Source organism: Lethenteron reissneri, chromosome 57 (assembly GCF_015708825.2).
Source record: "Lethenteron reissneri isolate LAM-NWPU_2019-01 chromosome 57, ASM1570882v1, whole genome shotgun sequence".
Taxonomy (NCBI): Eukaryota; Metazoa; Chordata; class Hyperoartia; order Petromyzontiformes; family Petromyzontidae; genus Lethenteron; species Lethenteron reissneri.
Genome location: NC_083835.1, coordinates 1,392,827 through 1,409,733, shown reverse-complemented (window position 1 = coordinate 1,409,733; position 16,907 = coordinate 1,392,827). Strand labels below are relative to the sequence as shown.

At 50.0% G+C, this 16,907-nt stretch overlaps 1 protein-coding gene across 1 annotated transcript in view; it reads right to left on the bottom strand.

The window, feature by feature from the left end:
• LOC133357201 (unconventional myosin-XVI-like) overlaps positions 1-16,907 on the bottom strand; it is a 170,747-nt gene that overhangs the window by 25,610 nt on the left and 128,230 nt on the right. Inside the window, 3 exon segments of the mRNA XM_061575030.1 lie at positions 1,510-1,606; positions 15,899-15,951; positions 16,174-16,277. Coding sequence (XP_061431014.1) covers positions 1,510-1,606; positions 15,899-15,951; positions 16,174-16,277 — 254 coding nt within the window.

Below are 16,907 nucleotides of genomic sequence, written 5' to 3'. Positions count from 1 at the left end.
GAAAAAGTAGCGAGTTTCAAGTGAGGCCTTGCAAGGAAAATGAGGGAACGTTATTATCCATAATAAAGGATTTTTTTGGGTGAAATCGTGTAAATATAAATCTGTCGTTAAACTCGCCACCACCTGACACAACCCATCAGTAAGGTTCGTCACGTAAACAAAACTTGCCAATTAGTTACTACTTCAGCACACCGGTGTGTTGGAGAGTAAATCCACAACATTTTACAATTCGGGTACTGTGACGTTTTGCTGGTGATTGCAACCAGCTTCATCGGGCGACAGCCAGAATTGGCAACAATATCCACCTTTATCATGGACAATATTGGTCGCGAAAGCTTACGTGGTCAAACAAAGTTTTAGACATCATTATCGTCTTCATCGTAACTGCCTCCGTCCGCGTGCGTGCGCCGTGGTGCTGGGTGCAAGCTGAGCTCCGAGTGACCCCGGCTCAGTTTTAAACACGAGGACATCTGGCCTTGGCAAGCGCTCGAGTGCAGAGACAATCTGAGAACTTGCCAATGGTGGCGTGGCGAGTGATCTATTTATATATTCATACATCAGATCACAAACAAGGGGCTCTTATTATGAACCGTAATGAGATTGGAAAAAAAATCCGCACAAATTGGCATAAAAGCTCACGGCTTTGGTCAGTGTTCTCACGAAACATTGTTTTTCCCAGAGCTGAGGTTAGAGTTGAATTCGTAAAGCCCCGGAGGTGGGCATATTGCAGCATCCTGGTCACCAGTTGTTGCCGCGAAGCAATTCCGCGCGTGCGGTCGGCACGAGCTCATGCCACTTGTGATAACCCGGGTTTCAAGAGTCACGTGTGAATAAATATGCTTACTTACTCTTCCGATCGTTTGCTCCTGTTATTGGTATATCCCCATGGCGCCAAGTCTGTCTCGACTCTCTTCTCATCTGGCGCTGTGACTTTCTATCTGCTATCTTCTTTGTTTCTGTTTTCGTTGGCCAGTTACTGATCGCTGCCTCCACTACCCCGCACCCCCCAGCGTGCGTGATGACCTGTGTGGTCACACACACTCCACGAGCCACGTGGCGTGGTGAGACGCTCATCCAGCAGTGGCTGTACATAGACATATGTGTATACATCCCTGTGAGAGACCAGCACTGAGAAGGTGCAGTGAACGTGTGTGTGTGTGCCATTTTGGCTGTGGCGACGTCGTGGTTAGCACACTGCACCCTGAACCCGGTGACTCGAGTTCCATTCCCGCTCATGCCCAATGGCAGTGGTGAACATTTTAACCAGTCATGGTTCTCTGCTAGGTCGGCTTAGCCTTAAGTGAGAACCTGATGCTGTGCATAAAACATCAGAACCGGGGAGAGGAAAGCAGCCGAGCACGGCGCTGGCCACAAACCCCGTCGTGCGCCGAGCATGGACTTCCTGGCTGCTCAGCTCTTGCCCCGGCATCCTGTTGAAGCTATACGGGGGATTTCTGTCTCTGGTGCGCCCTGCTGCCCGGTGGACGTCGAGGGGTTAGAGCGCCCTACCCTTTTGGCAGACGACCACCTTCCGCTGCAGCTGGTGGCAGATCTCGGCCAGCTGGTCTCCGTGCCAGTGCTTGAGCAGGACTCGTGAGGGGCCCAGCTAATGGAGACACACGTACACACACAGACAAAGAGACAAAGCTCCTCCGTATAGCCTGAACAAACTGTTGGGGCAAGTGCTGTAAGCGAGCACTTATTAATGCACGAGAGGGTGGGTGGCCAGCACCATGCTCCCCGGTGCCGATGCTTACACGCCGCACCAGGTACCCACTTAAGGCTGAGTTGACCTAGCGGAGGACCAAAACCAGTTCAAAAATTCGTCATCGCGAGCGGGAAATCGAACGTGGATCGTCGAGAGTTCGTAGCGCGGTACGCTAACCGCTGCGGGACCGCTCCCAATAATGCAATCACACACACGCATGCACACATCAGCAATCAAACGTAATTACATTGTGCCATGAGCAAATATGCACTGTAGGCGAGCACGGTAACACGCATGATTATTATTACTTTCTAATGTGCAAAAACATACAATCACCCTTAAGGCACGAACACCATTTATATGCACCGAATAAATCAAATCAATCCGACATATGGAGAGGCTGTCACTTTGCATGCTCAAGACATCAAAGGGCCATTCTAATGTGAAAAAGCGTGGCTTAAAACACAGTAAGTGGAATTAACGCACACGAGAGGCAACAAACAGCCTCCTGCCTGCGCCCGCGTCCCCAGCAAACGCGTGGCGACCCCCCCCCGCCCCCCCCCTCCACGATGGACGCGGGTTCGATTGATCTACGATTCACACAAATGTTGCGTCTTAGGCGTCGCGGGATTGACGCGCCGCAGTCCTTCTCAATTAAGCCTCGTCCGTTATCACTCTGACATGGAAGAAGCCGCGGGGATGATCGATTTAAAGTTCGGCGTTGCGTGTGAATGGTTGCGTTTGCCTGCAGTGGTGCTCGCTTGGTCGAGAGCGAAGGAGGGTTACATTTGCCCCTGTCTCTCGCGCATTTTTCAGCGGGATCGCACCGCACGTTCGTCCAGACGTCCGACGTTATGTCGGAGGTTTCGTCGAACACCGACGAGGTGCGGTGGCGCCGCTGATTTTGCTCCCATTTCTATTTTGCCTCCTTCGCTGCACTTTACGCGACTTGTTTCACGATTTGTCATTTTGGCGACGCAGGTGGGTCACCCATCATACAGGTTTGTTGGGTCAGATCGCGTGAATATAAATGTGTCGTTACACTCGCCACCGCCCGACACGTAAACAAAACATGTCAATTAGTTACTAGTACAGCACACCGCTTGTGTGTTGTAGAGTAAACCCACTACAACATTTACAATTCGATTACCGTGATGTTTCGCCGGTAATTACACGCAGCCTCATCAGGCGACGGCTGGACTTGAAGGAAATTCCTCCTCCTGTTTGGGGGTCGTGGCATTAATCGGGGCGGCCGCGGGAGTCGAATCGTAAAGCTCTGCAGTGAGCGGAGAACGCGGAGGCGGTCAGCGCCGCCCGCCAAGTGTGACAAGTTTAAAAACCCACAAGTTAAAAAATAAAATCTACGAGTTAAAAAACCCACGGGTTTAAAAACACACGAGTTAAAAAAACACACGGGTTTTAAAACACACGGGTTTAAAAAACACGAGTTAAAAAACACACGAGTTTAAAAACACACGGGTTTAAAAACCCACGAGTTTAAAAACCCACGGGTTTAAAAACACACGGGTTTAAAAACACACGAGTTTAAAAACACACGGGTTTAAAAACCCACGGGTTTAAAAACACGCGGGTTTAAAAAACACACGAGCTAAAAACACACGAGTTACAAAAACCCACGAGCTAAAAACCCCACGAGTTTAAAAACACACGATTCTAAAAACCCCACGAGTTTAAAAACACACGATTCTAAAAACCCCACGAGTTTAAAAACACACGATTCTAAAAACCACACGACATCGTCGCTCTACGCAGCGCCGCGTTCGTCTGGAGGAATGTGATGTGATGACGTCTCAGCGCGCGCAACGGGATGGCCGCGGGAAAGATGGAGCGAAGACATCGGAACTCAATGGGGAGTGAAATGAATGTCGTTTGTGCGGCACCGTGGGTAAACGGCGGTGCCCGCGTTGATGGGTTCAACCCTCGTTTCCTTTACATATCCTTCTCTCCAAACGCGGAAAAAAAGTAATTCTTGCCAAATCTACTAGCCGCACAGGAGTGGATAATTCTATAATTTCAGTCGCATTTATTCAGGACAAGAAAACTCTGGACCGGGTTTCGACATGCAGTGTCTCCCCAGTGCCCGTGTTTACAGACTGCGATGGAGTACTCATTTTTCAGGCCGAGTCGACATAGTCGAGTTCCCAGGCGCGGTTCAGATTATTGCCACTGATCTTGGCCATGAGCTGGATTCGAACTCGGCTCGCAGGTGTCGCAGGGATCATAGCGTAGCACGCTAACTGCTCCCAACTACCGTGCTAATACACACGCACACTCACATATGCATTCATACAGACACAGAATTCACAATCAGGCAAAGTGCAGACACACACACACAACTCTCACACAAATCATAACACTCATGCATAACACGAGAACAACAGATAACCCTTGTGTCCCACCTTTCAGCGGAGCCACATTTCCCCATAAATTCATTACGAAAGATAAGTGGATTTCCCCCCCGTCCACCGGTCATCATGGCGATGTCTCCCCTCTGTCAACGTCCTGCGCTCGCTCACGCCCAAAACCTCGCGCGTCATGCTTTGTTTTGATGGCTCCCTCAAGGAGACGTGGAAATAACGGAGTCGTTTTGTCCGGGGTGGGGGGGTGAACTCGCAAACACCGACCAACCCGCAAGACACCCCGCCGACGCAGGAGGTGAGCGTCAGCGCCGTCGTCCGACTGACGGAAGGCAGCGAGGACGCTGCAGCGATGCGTGCGGTGCGGACGCCGCGAAAGGAAATTGGATTCACGTTGCGATCGCTATTCTTTCTTAACAAAGTAACAAAAGCAATCATATCTATGGGATACCTTTTTTTTGCCAGTATAAAAAAATGAAAAACAAGAATAAGTTTTACCATTATCTGGCAATAAAAGAGGTGTTCAGATGTTCAAAGACCAAAAATATATCTTTTGCAAGGCATTAAGTCTGCATTAACCACACATACTTGTGGCATAATAGGCAAACAAACATGCTCTGGTAATATATGCATTGTCTTTGAAATGGATTGGCGTACGTAATTACGGCCCCCTTTATGAATCTACGACCGAATGAAGGTCTCTTTGTTCTGGTAGTGTCCGCCGTGGAGATTATTTGACCGTACTCCACCACACCGGTTAGCGCGTGTTGGGCTTGTTCAGATGCCACTCGCCACTGATCTTAACCACGGTCGGGAATTGATCTCAGGTCACCAGGTTTATTGCCGTCAGTTAACGACCGCTCAACCCCACACTATGGATATAATTACATTGTTATCGCTGAAAAAAGCAATTTTTTATTTTATTTGTTCAGATTAATTTTAACGAGGCAATACAAAGTGTGAACAATATTTAATTGTCAAACACGTGACTGGAAAATGTTAAGTTAATTTTTGCCGTAAACCCAGCAGTGAAATCCTATTCCAGCAATGCTGGAAGTTCCACGCATACGCAGCGAAACGTCGGACATGGTTCTGAACAACGTTACGCAGTACGAACCAAACACAACTTCTAGACAACGCTACGCGGTATGACACAAACACGCTTCTAGACAATGCTACGCGGTGAGACCCAAACACGCTTCTGAACAAGGCTACGCGGCAAGACACAAAATAAACTTCTCAGAGAGCCGCAGCAGCAGCAACACAATGATAGCCCAACCCTATGCAGTTGCAAAACCGTTAAAACAACAACAACAACGTGGGTGTTTGTATGTATGTTGAACTTCTTTTGCAATGTACGTAGTCAACCGTGATAATCGGAGGCGCGGGGGAAGGACAACAGACTAAACACAAGCACGAGCAATTCTAGAGAAATGAGCTATCAATCAACAATGGGGAAAACAAATTAACTGAGAGTGCAGTCTGTATAAAGAAGAAGAATCTTATCAAAATGTCAGTCTGTCCTTGCCAAAGTAACCACCCCGGTGCGAGGGAGCTCTGTGGTGCTGGCCTCAACGGTGAGCTTGAGGGGAGAACAACAGCAGACTTATGTGCGAGCTCGATGAACAAATTCCAACAGCGATACATTCCATGAAAATCAACGCAACTATGCCGGCCCGTTGACGGTAGAGCCATGACAATGGAAGTGCCACGTAAAAGCAAGTGCAAACCCCCCCACTACCCCCTAAAATTTGAAACAAATAAAAAAAGCGCAGTGCCACACGTGTGGTTTGGACCAGAGAACAAACAACCAAAAGAAAGAATTTAACATTTTTAGGAGAGAAAAAAAACATCGCTCATCCCACAAACGAATAAAAAAAATATCACGTTATTGTCTGAGAGATCTGTCGAGTAATTAATTTCAACGGAGTCATTCACCATCTGCCAAACGCAGAGCGATTAGCAAGTCAAAGCAGGGATCTGCGCTCCCAACATGGAGCCCGAGAGCTCATCAATATTTCAAACGATCGCCGGTTTGAGAAAATGTGTGGCTTTCGCACGGAAATGTTGGGTTTTTATGATGCAGTAACATTGGCGATCGCTTTAACACGAGGTGGCTTCGAGGCTAATGACACCGTCGTGAGAGCACTCTAAGAGCCCGGGGATTGAGTCCCGGTCCACTCGCCCGAGAGACAAAATCGGATTCTCGTGTGTGTGGAGTTTGAATAGCCTCTTTGCGGCCACCAATTACTGAACAACCCAAAGACCCCCCCCCCTCCCCTCCTGCTACCCCAATCCAACATTGACAACAGATTGTTTTCTCCACTCTATCCGAGTTAGCCTTGTGCGAGTGCGATATGTATTGTTGACATGCATGGTAAACATTTTAAGAGAAATAACTCGTGCATCTGCACACAGAAAAAGGAGTGTAGGCCAGAGCATAGTTCTTCGTTGCACTGGCGGCCCCTGACATGCGGCCCCAGACAATACACAAAGAGTGACAACACCACCCAATCATCATCGTGCTGTTGTCAAACCCCCGATGGTTTCAAACGGTGTGCTGGCCCTCCCACTGATGATGTCTTATCGGCGAGAGCGCCCCCCCTCTGAAAAGGAGTGAAGAACACTGGGCTGGGTGGTGGCTGCGCGAGATGGACCCATTGTAAAGGAGGCCATATGCGGCCTGTGGTGGTGAACATGGCAGTGTTTAAGTCTTAAGTCTGCTCGACGAACCTTACGACTCATTATTGTTTTTTGAGCGGGTTAGGCCATGTAAAAAGAAAAAATGTCTGAACAAAAAAACCACCACCAATTATGAATCATAATATTGGCCGTAAAACAAAAAAAAACATACCGTGTTTAAGTTAATTGTGGAATGTTAATCAAGCCTGAGTCTGTGTGTTTGACGAAGTCTAGTGTTGAGTCACTATTTCTAAATGTAATGACGAAGTAAAAAATTCCAAAGACTCTTCGACAATCTCAAAGGTTTCCTTGACCAGGCCCAGCCCCATTTTAAGCCTCAAATTCTCACGATGTAAAAGACACATTTGAACTTCTGGTGTTAACATTCTGACCGAGCGAACGCCAATTCCTGGTGCGCGCGTTCACGCGGTACGCTCCCTGGGACCGCGGCAGGCACCACCATCAACCCGCGAGCTCGCACCCTACGGTCCTCCTCCATTGCCTCACGTCTGCCTGCCGATCCGTGCCCTCTCAGATCACTACGCCCCCCACCAGCAAACCCCCAACGTGCTCTCAGCCCCCCAGTCAACCTTCGCTCAGCAGTCCGAGGTCACGTTGTTCTCTAAGTCCTTGAGCCCAGTGGTCCAGCCATCTGCGCCGTCCACTCCCTGGCCCTGTTTAAAGTGCAGGCGAGAAGACCGTCACGCTTTCCACTGGACTTTCATACTTGAATATGAAAGGCACTTCATGAAATAGTGGTTGTTATTATTGTTACTATGAACGACCGACTCTCATTCTCACCGTAAACTTGCAATCGATAAGAGTGCAACACGCTTATAGGAATGCGCGAGGTTGTTGTATGAGCTTGACGGGAAACAGATAATGGGAGGGAATTCCAAAGTGGAGTGGAGCGAGGGAAGACGCGGCAAGAGGAGTGTGGTGAGCTGCGGTGCGGTGGTTGAACGCGGTGCGGATGAGACTCTGGTAGACCGAACGTTTAACATAGGTGAAGCAATCAGTGAGCCTTGAGATGCTTGGTCAGTTAATTCATGTTCCATTGATAAGGGGGCGGCTGTCACATGGCGCAGCAATGCAGCGCTACGGGACCAGGGCGCTCACGAGTCCGAACACCACGCAGTCCAGCACACACCAGCAGCGAAACACGGGAGCTTGTAGACGATCATGCACACGGTGGCATTGAAACTAAAACTACAAAAAAAACAGTGAACTCCACTTCATGAAAACCGCAACTGTGTAATCGTCTGCTTTGTCGCCACGCTTTGTCGCAATCCCTTCTCTCACCGCTACCTAACAACGCATGGGGGGACTGCCATCCGCTTCAGAACACCATTGCCGACGGTGCGACACACGCGGTCTTTAACAGGCTACGGCAGATGGCACGCTTTGGTGAATCTCCTCGCAAAAATCGTCTGCCAGCTGTAGCAATTGAACCATCACACCACCCAGCTCATCCATTGCTAAGACTTACGGTTTTCGAATGTGTTCTCACCTGGACATAAATTAATAGAATTAAACAACACTACAGAGTGCGCGTGCCGAGTTACTAACCTCAGTAGCCGTCTACCCGTAGAGAAAAGCGTGATACAATGCCGCGCACAACACCGTTGGCATGTGTTAAAATACAACGCTCATGTCTGCCCTGTTTAATTAAAATGCCACTGCGAGCAGAGGGTTATCTCTTTTCGAGGAAATCTACACAAAGCAAGCGTGGATTTAATAATGACATTAACAGGGTTTCTAAGCCAAGGTCATACACACAATTCGTCTTTTGTTCTTTCGTGTAAAAAAATGTACAACCGATACACGGGAGGTTCTTTCATCAACCTCTAAGTGACCTCCACAGCGGCGACAATTACATTTACATACGCGCGTATTTTCAAACGCAGGCGTGCGCGCGCGTACAAGAACACAAGGACGCAGAGACAAAGATCCCCCGTGAAGCCTACACAGTCTGTCGGAGCAAGTGCAGCGAGCGAGTGGCACCCGTGAATGCCAGGGCGGCACGCGAGGGGTGGCGTGGCCAACACCACGCGCAGCCGCCAACGTCTCCGCAGCGCCGATGTCTACACGCGTCGCTCTCAATACTTATTTAAGGCCGAGTCGATCTAGGCGAGGTACAGAACCAGGTGAGATATTCGCCCAGCGATGTTGACCGCGTGCGGGAATCGAAAATCGCGCCGCGTGCTAATCGCGGTGCGCTAACCGTGACGATTACCGCTCCCCAGACAGGACATACACACGCGCGCGAAGCACACTCAACGTTACCAACACGGGCAGACTTCTAGTGTCACAGTGCAACCCCGACATGGTGACGCCGCTTCCCGGGAGGAGCTGGCGCTGGCAGGGGCAGCAGGCGAGCGAGCGAGCGAGCGTGGATCACCAACAACCACGCCGGCGAGCGGCGATTGCTTTCGCAGCAGTCAGTCCGGCGGCGATGCCGGCAACCACCAAAACACCGACCCTAGTATCCGAGCACAGCGCGGCAAGCTATAAAACCCATCGAAATGCCTTCCGGGCTCGTTTTATTTATTGCAAAAAAAAAAAACCATTTAGCTTGCTTCTGCGAAATATGAAAAAATAAATGGCTTCTTGCGCGCGTGTGTGTGCGTGCGTACGCGGTCTCGGATCGCCTGGCCGCCGCTTCTATCGCGATCTCGAGCGTAGCTCCTTCCTCCGCCCGGCGCGCTGCAAAGTAATTTTATATCAAGGCACAGGTGCGTGCGCTTCGCCGCGATGAAGAAGGCAGGGCTGGCGCGTCGCCGCCGCCGCCACCACAACGGAGGAGGGCGCGGGGGGTGGTGGGGGGTGTGGGCGCAGGGATGGCTCATTGCACGGGGGGGGGGGGGGGGATGCGTGTGGATCGGAGCGAACTCCTCTCGCCGCCACCGCCCGAAGCGTTTGGCACCCGTAGCGGCGAGCGGGAAGCCGGGGGGAGCCGAGGGCACGTGGGCACATCGAAGAGAGGGGAGGCGATCGCACGCCGAGGAGCGGACTCATCTCTGCCCCAAGCACGGTGCGCGGGACGGAGACGTCAATGGAGTCCGAGTGTGGGTGTGCGTGATGAAAGTGCGCGCGTTGGTCAATGACACAGTTCCAAAGAGGAACAATGATCCCGTATTCTCCGGATTGTTGGGGGTGCTGACTGTAATCTAGTAGGTGTGTGCGTGCGTGATGAGGTTTGTATAGATCACGGTGGCGAGATCTTAACTACCTCGCCTGGTGTACATGAGGTCGTGGGTTTGATCCCGACCATGATGCCTTTACATTTGTAGTTTGTGTGTTCTCTCAGCGGCGATGTAGATTTTCCTCCGGCTTCTCTGGTTTTCCCCTCCAGATTTCGAAACGTGCGTTTAGAGTTTGTGGCCGCTATAAATTTCCACGCGATAAGCCACTTCGCTGAACTACCGTTTGTGGTCAGGTCGCTTCTGAAAAAAGCTACGTAGCTCAGTGGGCCTTACCTGGTAAAATTCAAATAAAACTTGGAACTTTTTTGACCAGGGACTCGGGTTTGATTCCCACGCTGCCCCCTGCACCGTGGATCACGTGACCCAGCACTGTCATCCCCCGACATCCCCCAGCCTCCTTAGAGGCTGCTCAACGGCTTGAACGGCTCAAGAGCCCCGATAATCACAAATAAAATGTTGCAAATTTCACAGTGTCATACGAAAGCAGACGAAGAAGACTGAATACATTTCACCAACCCAAGCAGCCTCCATCACAGGACTGCCTGCCTCGACAGCTCCCAGATCTGCGTTCCCCACGGCTGGTCAGCATCGTGAGCTCTTGCAGCCTGAAGCCGCCTTGCCTATGAAACACCTCGCGACAAGCCTGGGGTGTTTCATTCAGACGCTGTCTTCCCGACAGACCTGTTCTTCACCTGAGGACGGCTGCTTGTGTTGCGCCCGAAACGTCGTGATTTATTTTTATTTAATTTTCTACCTACGTGACTTTACCGAAAGAGCCAAAGAGCATGGATTCCTGCAGTCACGAAAGCTTCAAATCAAGATTGAAAGGGGAAAGGTTCGTAGGTCGTGAACGCGTTCTTAGAACCACCACTCGCACGGCCTACGATGCGATCGCTAACTGATGAATGTGACGAAGTGAAACGTAATAGAGGTTTTTGTGTTAGATCGCGTAAATATATAAATGTGTCGTTAAAACCCGCCACCACCCGACACAGCTAACTAGTAAGTGTTGTCACGAACACATAACGTGGCCAATTCGTCACTAGTACAGCACTAACCGGTGTGTTGGAGAGCCAAGCCACAACATTTACAATCTGAGTACGACGTTTCGCCAGAAATTACGACTAGCTTCATCAGGCGACAGCCAGATTTGTGGAGAAGTCTTAATGTTTTGTTCCTTATGTAGAGGCGTAGATGTGGTGACCACGCTTCTGCGCTCTTGCACAATGGGGGGGGGGGGGGATTACTGAGTCAACGTGCATTATGCATGTGCATTATGCGAGCCCTTTGAACTTGTCCTTCCTGTCTATGCACGTGCATAATGTACGCATGTTTTCCAATCCTGCATCGTGCAATGTTTTCCTATTATCTGCAATTTTTTGTTGTTGATAAGTGGAGTAACATTGGGAAGCGTATCCTATCATACGCGGGTCCTGACTGGCCATGTCCCGAACCCCCCAACACGCCCTGCATAAAATTCCATCGCAACTCCTGTTATGTGTCACATTTTCTTATTGTGCAAAAGTGGAGGCCATCTGGGAAAAATGTATCATATTTTCAGTTCACCCACAAACAAGCGGCGTGAATTCGCCGACATGAGGATCCCCAATTGCCATCCCCCACATTGCCGCGGACAGCACACACTTGCTCTCTCATGCAGCATCGGAAGGCACAGCGAAATGAAGACGCACGCTAAACCTACACAATGGTCCCTTCGTGCGGCCAATGGCAAGTGGCCTGACATCATCAAATCATTATGTCCGTGGAATGCCTTTCGCACAGTACGTAGTCAAACCGTGCTATTCGTAGGGGCGAAATTATAGTCGAGAACCCGCTTTGAATAGCCCAGAATTTGTCCAGAAACCTTAGAGGTGTTGTGATTGAGTCCTAGAAATTATGGCAGCAAGAGTAGTTTGTGAGGTCACGCGTATGGGGCAAAACTCCTTTGCTGTCCATGCACGATGACCGACTGCATTAACCTCCAGTCTCCCCGGCCACCTCTTGCATTGTCCATCTCAATGAGCCCTGAGGACAAACGAACGAGTGAACGAACGAACGAACGAATGAAGAGGCGCAAGAGCCGCCGGCGGCGGTGTGGCCAGCGAGGGTGTCCCATGGCCCCCGAGGCTGCACGTCGCGTGAGCCGCAGCACGTCGCTTCCCGGCCCACGCGACGCTGGGAACGACCGGCGGCTATTGTCAGCCCCGGCTCCTCACCGACAAGCAGTGGCCTCGCCGCTCGCATGCGGTCCACGCAGGAGACGCGGACGGCATCGCCGCCGCGAAGCACTTCTTCGTGTTGTGAGACGGGCACACAAACTCGAGTGCGGAGAGAGGGTGCTGACACGGTGAGAACAGTCAGCGGCGCTGGACTTGCAGTGGGAAATTTGCTTAAATCCAAGCCCACCCCCAGCTCACCCCCCTGTCTACCCAGCAGCGTGCGTGGCTATACTGCAGTGTACGTCGCGTGTGGTGGGGGAAGGGTGGGATACTCACACCTCTTCTAAGATGTCTGGCCAGCATGGAAAAGTAGGCCAAATACAACTTCATACGGGCTCTCTGGAGCTCCCCCTAATCGATGCCCTTCCGCCAGCAGCGGAGTGAGTGAGCAATTGCAGGGGCTGCACCTCTTGCCTTTACCTCGGACGCAAGTGAAATGACTGGCTGTTGTAGAAATGTTAATATCTCTAGAATATTCTTGGTTCTTTCGGTAAAGTCACGTAGAAGGGAAACAATAAAATAATAAAAAATATAAAACAATAAAATTCTCACGACGTTTCGACTGCAACACAAGCAATCATCATCAGGTGTGAAAAACACAGCAAGAACATTTGAAAAAAGTGGCGGTTTTTTCTTAATGTTAGCACCACGGACAGCGATTTTGGCAGTTGTTCAGATGGACGAGTCCATCTATGTAAAAAAATTACTACAATGATGATGTCATCATCGCGTGTATGACCTTCTACTCCGTGCAGAGTAAGTGTGCTCCTCCCCAGTGTCATTCGCAATCATCGTTCATGCGCTGCCAGTAAGTTATTACATCCCAAAAAAATGACCACCTGTGGTCACGTGATTTTGTTATAAACACCACAGGCTGATTTTCCCCAGCAGTCTCCGATCCAGCGACTACACCGGGCACAAGCGTCACGGTGGGCTCCCGAGATTCGGCGCCTTCAGGCTGATCTCGTTAGAGGCAACACCAGGCTCTTTCCAGAGTCCCTTGCAAACGTCATCACGCTCGCCGCAATCATTCCCGGCGAGGTGGAACTACAAACGAGATTCGCTCCGGGAGCGGGATGACGCAGGAGGCCCCGTGGCTCATGCACGGCCCAGTGAACGCAGGGAGCAGGCCAGGTAGGCGGTCGGGGGAAGGGGGGGCAAACGGGAGGCCCTTTTTTTCCCCGACGCAGCGTGAAAACCCAGGGGGGTTGCTGCCTCTGATTTCAAATTCTTTTCTCCAAGCGGTTGCCATTGATTCCGCGCGCGTGTGCACGTGCGTGCGTGTGTGAGTGCGTGTGTGTGCGTGCGTGTGTGCGTATTTTGGAGAGCGCCTTCATAGGTGCTCGCTAACAGCACTTGCCCCAACAGTCTATTGTTAAGGCTAAAAGAGGAGTTCTTTGTCTCTGTCTTTGTGCCGTGCAAGCCTGTGATGCACGCGGCAGTTACACCGGCAGCGATTGTGAAAATACCCTTGGCCGTGTATGGGTCAGCTGAGGGCAGCAGCCCACAAGGGTAGCACGCTATTGATACGACAAGTCGTTTGTAAATGAGACCTTAGGGGTGAATTAAATGCAAAAAAAAGAGTCAATTTTTTTGTTCAAAATTAGCATTGAGGCGGTGCTCGTCTATTCGCAGTCCTTAGCCAGTAATGTAAATTCCACATTACTATGGCAGGGGCGAATCCCACCACAGGACACTCGCCGTTGATTTCCCACAAAGTGGCACTCATTTGATCGATCCCGGGATGAGGCGATGATGCCGCTGAGTCAACCCCCAACCCGGGATTTGAACTCGCGTTGAGCCACGTGGCTGGTCGAGCGACCCGGCTGGAAACGATCAGAAGTGAGGATGTGAAATAACCAGGTTTGTCCGTGCATAACGTCATGGAAAGATTGCGCACGAGAACTTGCAAATTGAAGGAACGCTCAAAGTCTGTAAAGCAGAAGCTTCAAGAGTTAGCGGGTTGAGGGAGCAACCGTTTCGATTTCAAGCTTTCGTGACTGCAGGGATTCATCTTCTTGGTTCTTTCGGTAAAGTCACGTAGAAGGGAAAGTAATAAAATAATAAAAAGAAAACACCAAGTAGAGGAGCAACCGTTGTTGTGCGATACACGTATTTGCGATGACCGTTAAACACGAAGCCTGACCGACAGACTTTTATATTCGGTAACAAAGGAAGGGACCAAGATGCAGTCAACAATGCACAGATAAATTTTAGGTCAGACATGAGGCTAAATTCAGTGGCAGATTTTACCCGGCGAGTTTAGGTTTGGAGCAGGTTTGTACATAGTGGAATCTGAATGAATAGTGATGGACATCTACAACAAGAGCGATATAATTCATGGATATTTATGGGGAAAACACGATTTAATTGAGTGCAGATATCTGCATTCATGGATATATTATATTTAATTTATGCTATTATATGTATCTGAACTATATCACCATTAAGAGCCCCTTTCCCAAGATCATTAAAATGACTCTGTCCATCTAACCATATTCTGAATAATATCCAAAATCAAGTGAATACATATTTTTTTAAATATAGAAAATAAAAGTGTACTCGTGCTCGAATACCTGTGGAGCGGAATCTTATTTATATTGGTGGCCCCCAGAGCCAGTGGTGGCAATTCCACATTCCTATGGTGAAGCCCAGGAGATCCGTATGATAACCGCCAGTGACGTCACACACTGCCGTACTCGCTTTGTTAACCCCGTTCGGAATGATGAGCCGAGTCGATCCCCTACTGGGATGTGAACTTACATCCCACCAAATGTGGGTTGAGTATAATGCGCATACAACACACAAGACAACAAAGCTCACTCGCCTAACCATTCACACTCTCTCGGTTGCGTGAGCGAACAAGCCGGGCACAGCCACTTCATGGCGGAGGGGGCTGCCGGGACTAAGTTAAGCGCGATGCTGTGAGTGAAGCTGCGCCTGATGATGCATGTCAGGGGTAGAATAGCAGGTTGCCATGCGGCATTACATTGAGCGGTAGACGCTTTTACACCATTGGAACCTCATTTGCCAGTAGCAAAATATGATAATTGATTTTTTACCCTTTTATCTGACAACAAAACTGACACCTTTTTTATTTACAAGGAGTCATGTTTGAATTGACCACAATACCTGCAGTCAGGATACAAAAAAAGTGTCAGTTGTGTTGCCAGATAAAAGGGTAAAAAAACAATTATTATCGGTGACGCTTTGTGCGACGGGGTCTGTGATGCTGCCTCACGATGCTGCAAGTCGGTGATCTGTGATTGATGCTGTGCTGCCAATGTTGCCCGCGTGATGATGCACGTGAGTAACGAAGCGTGCAAGTGACGCCGTGTGTGATGCTGTGTAACGCTGCAGTCGGTAACCTGTGTGATGCTCTGTGTGATGCTGCTGTGCCTGTGGTATTGTCTGATGACGCTTAGCTGTGATGCTAATAATATTAAGAACTTGTAACGCGCTGCCGCTGTACGATGCTCACCCGCTTCTCGTAGAGACGGAATGACTCAGAGGTACGAGGAACCACAGGACAAAGTGAGAAGGCAGCCAACAAGGCAGAGGGGCCAGTGCCAACGTTTCTTCCAAGCTCTGCGATCCTCTATGTTAAGCTGCTATCGGCCAATGAATGAGTATTTACACTTGGAAGGAAACCGAAGCACCTGGAGAAAATTCACAAATGTGAGGGGACAACACTCGATCCCGTACTGATGCAACAGGTGGAGTCAACATTTTGATGTGCCACTCGTCTCCTGGCGAGCCTAGGGTATGGCACGTCCCCGACGCCCTCCGGAAAGGGAGCGTCACAACATCTTTGGGGTGATCTGCCAATGCTCACTGCCTCCAAAGTGCTGGATCACAGGCCACATGCGGCATAACCACCACCGCCCAACTCATCACACGATGCTAACGTGTGTGATGTATGTGCGAGTGACGCTGGAAGAGGGTGACGCTGTAGCGAGCGGTGCTGTGCTGCGTGCTACCTGCCACTCCTTGTAGTCCGCAGTACTGCAGAATGCGACGGCATTTCTCTTGAGGGGCCATCTTGCTCCTCAGAGGGATCAGCACCAAGGACAGCTCCCTGTACCTGTCAACATGGGAACCACGTGTCAATTAGCGTGTCAAACCGCGTGTCAATTCGCGTGTCAAACCACGTGTCAAATCACGTGTCAATTCCTTTGCAAGGCCTCCCCCAATATGGGATTGTAACCACTGTGGCGCAGGCCTGCTGTTTATAAGATGGCGTTTTGGTGGGAAAGCCAAAATCACCGTCAACCTACAAACCACGGTCGACATAAAAAGTTATAAGTTACAAACAAACTCAATAAGGATTTCCTGAGCGAAAAAAACCCAGAATAATAATACAGTTGAACCAGAGCATCACCACACCGCACAACATTCATTCAGGATACGCCCTCACAATTATGAGACGACCGAGGTGAGCTGCAAGTAGGAATTAAACGGGTCCCATCCAGATATTACACGACTGCTCGAGACGAGCGCTCATGAGGGATTGCCAGCATTTGACCTTGGGGGACCTTCGTCCTTTACGTCAAACTGTCTCCGCGCGCAAATGAGCGTGGGAGCCTCACTCATCTCTGACTGGTGGCACTGATTCGATGGTAGACATTCCACGTTCATGTGGCATTGGCCAGTTTATCCTTTACTAGCACTGGAAAGACCGTCTCTATGCAATTTCAGAATATTTTATTTTATC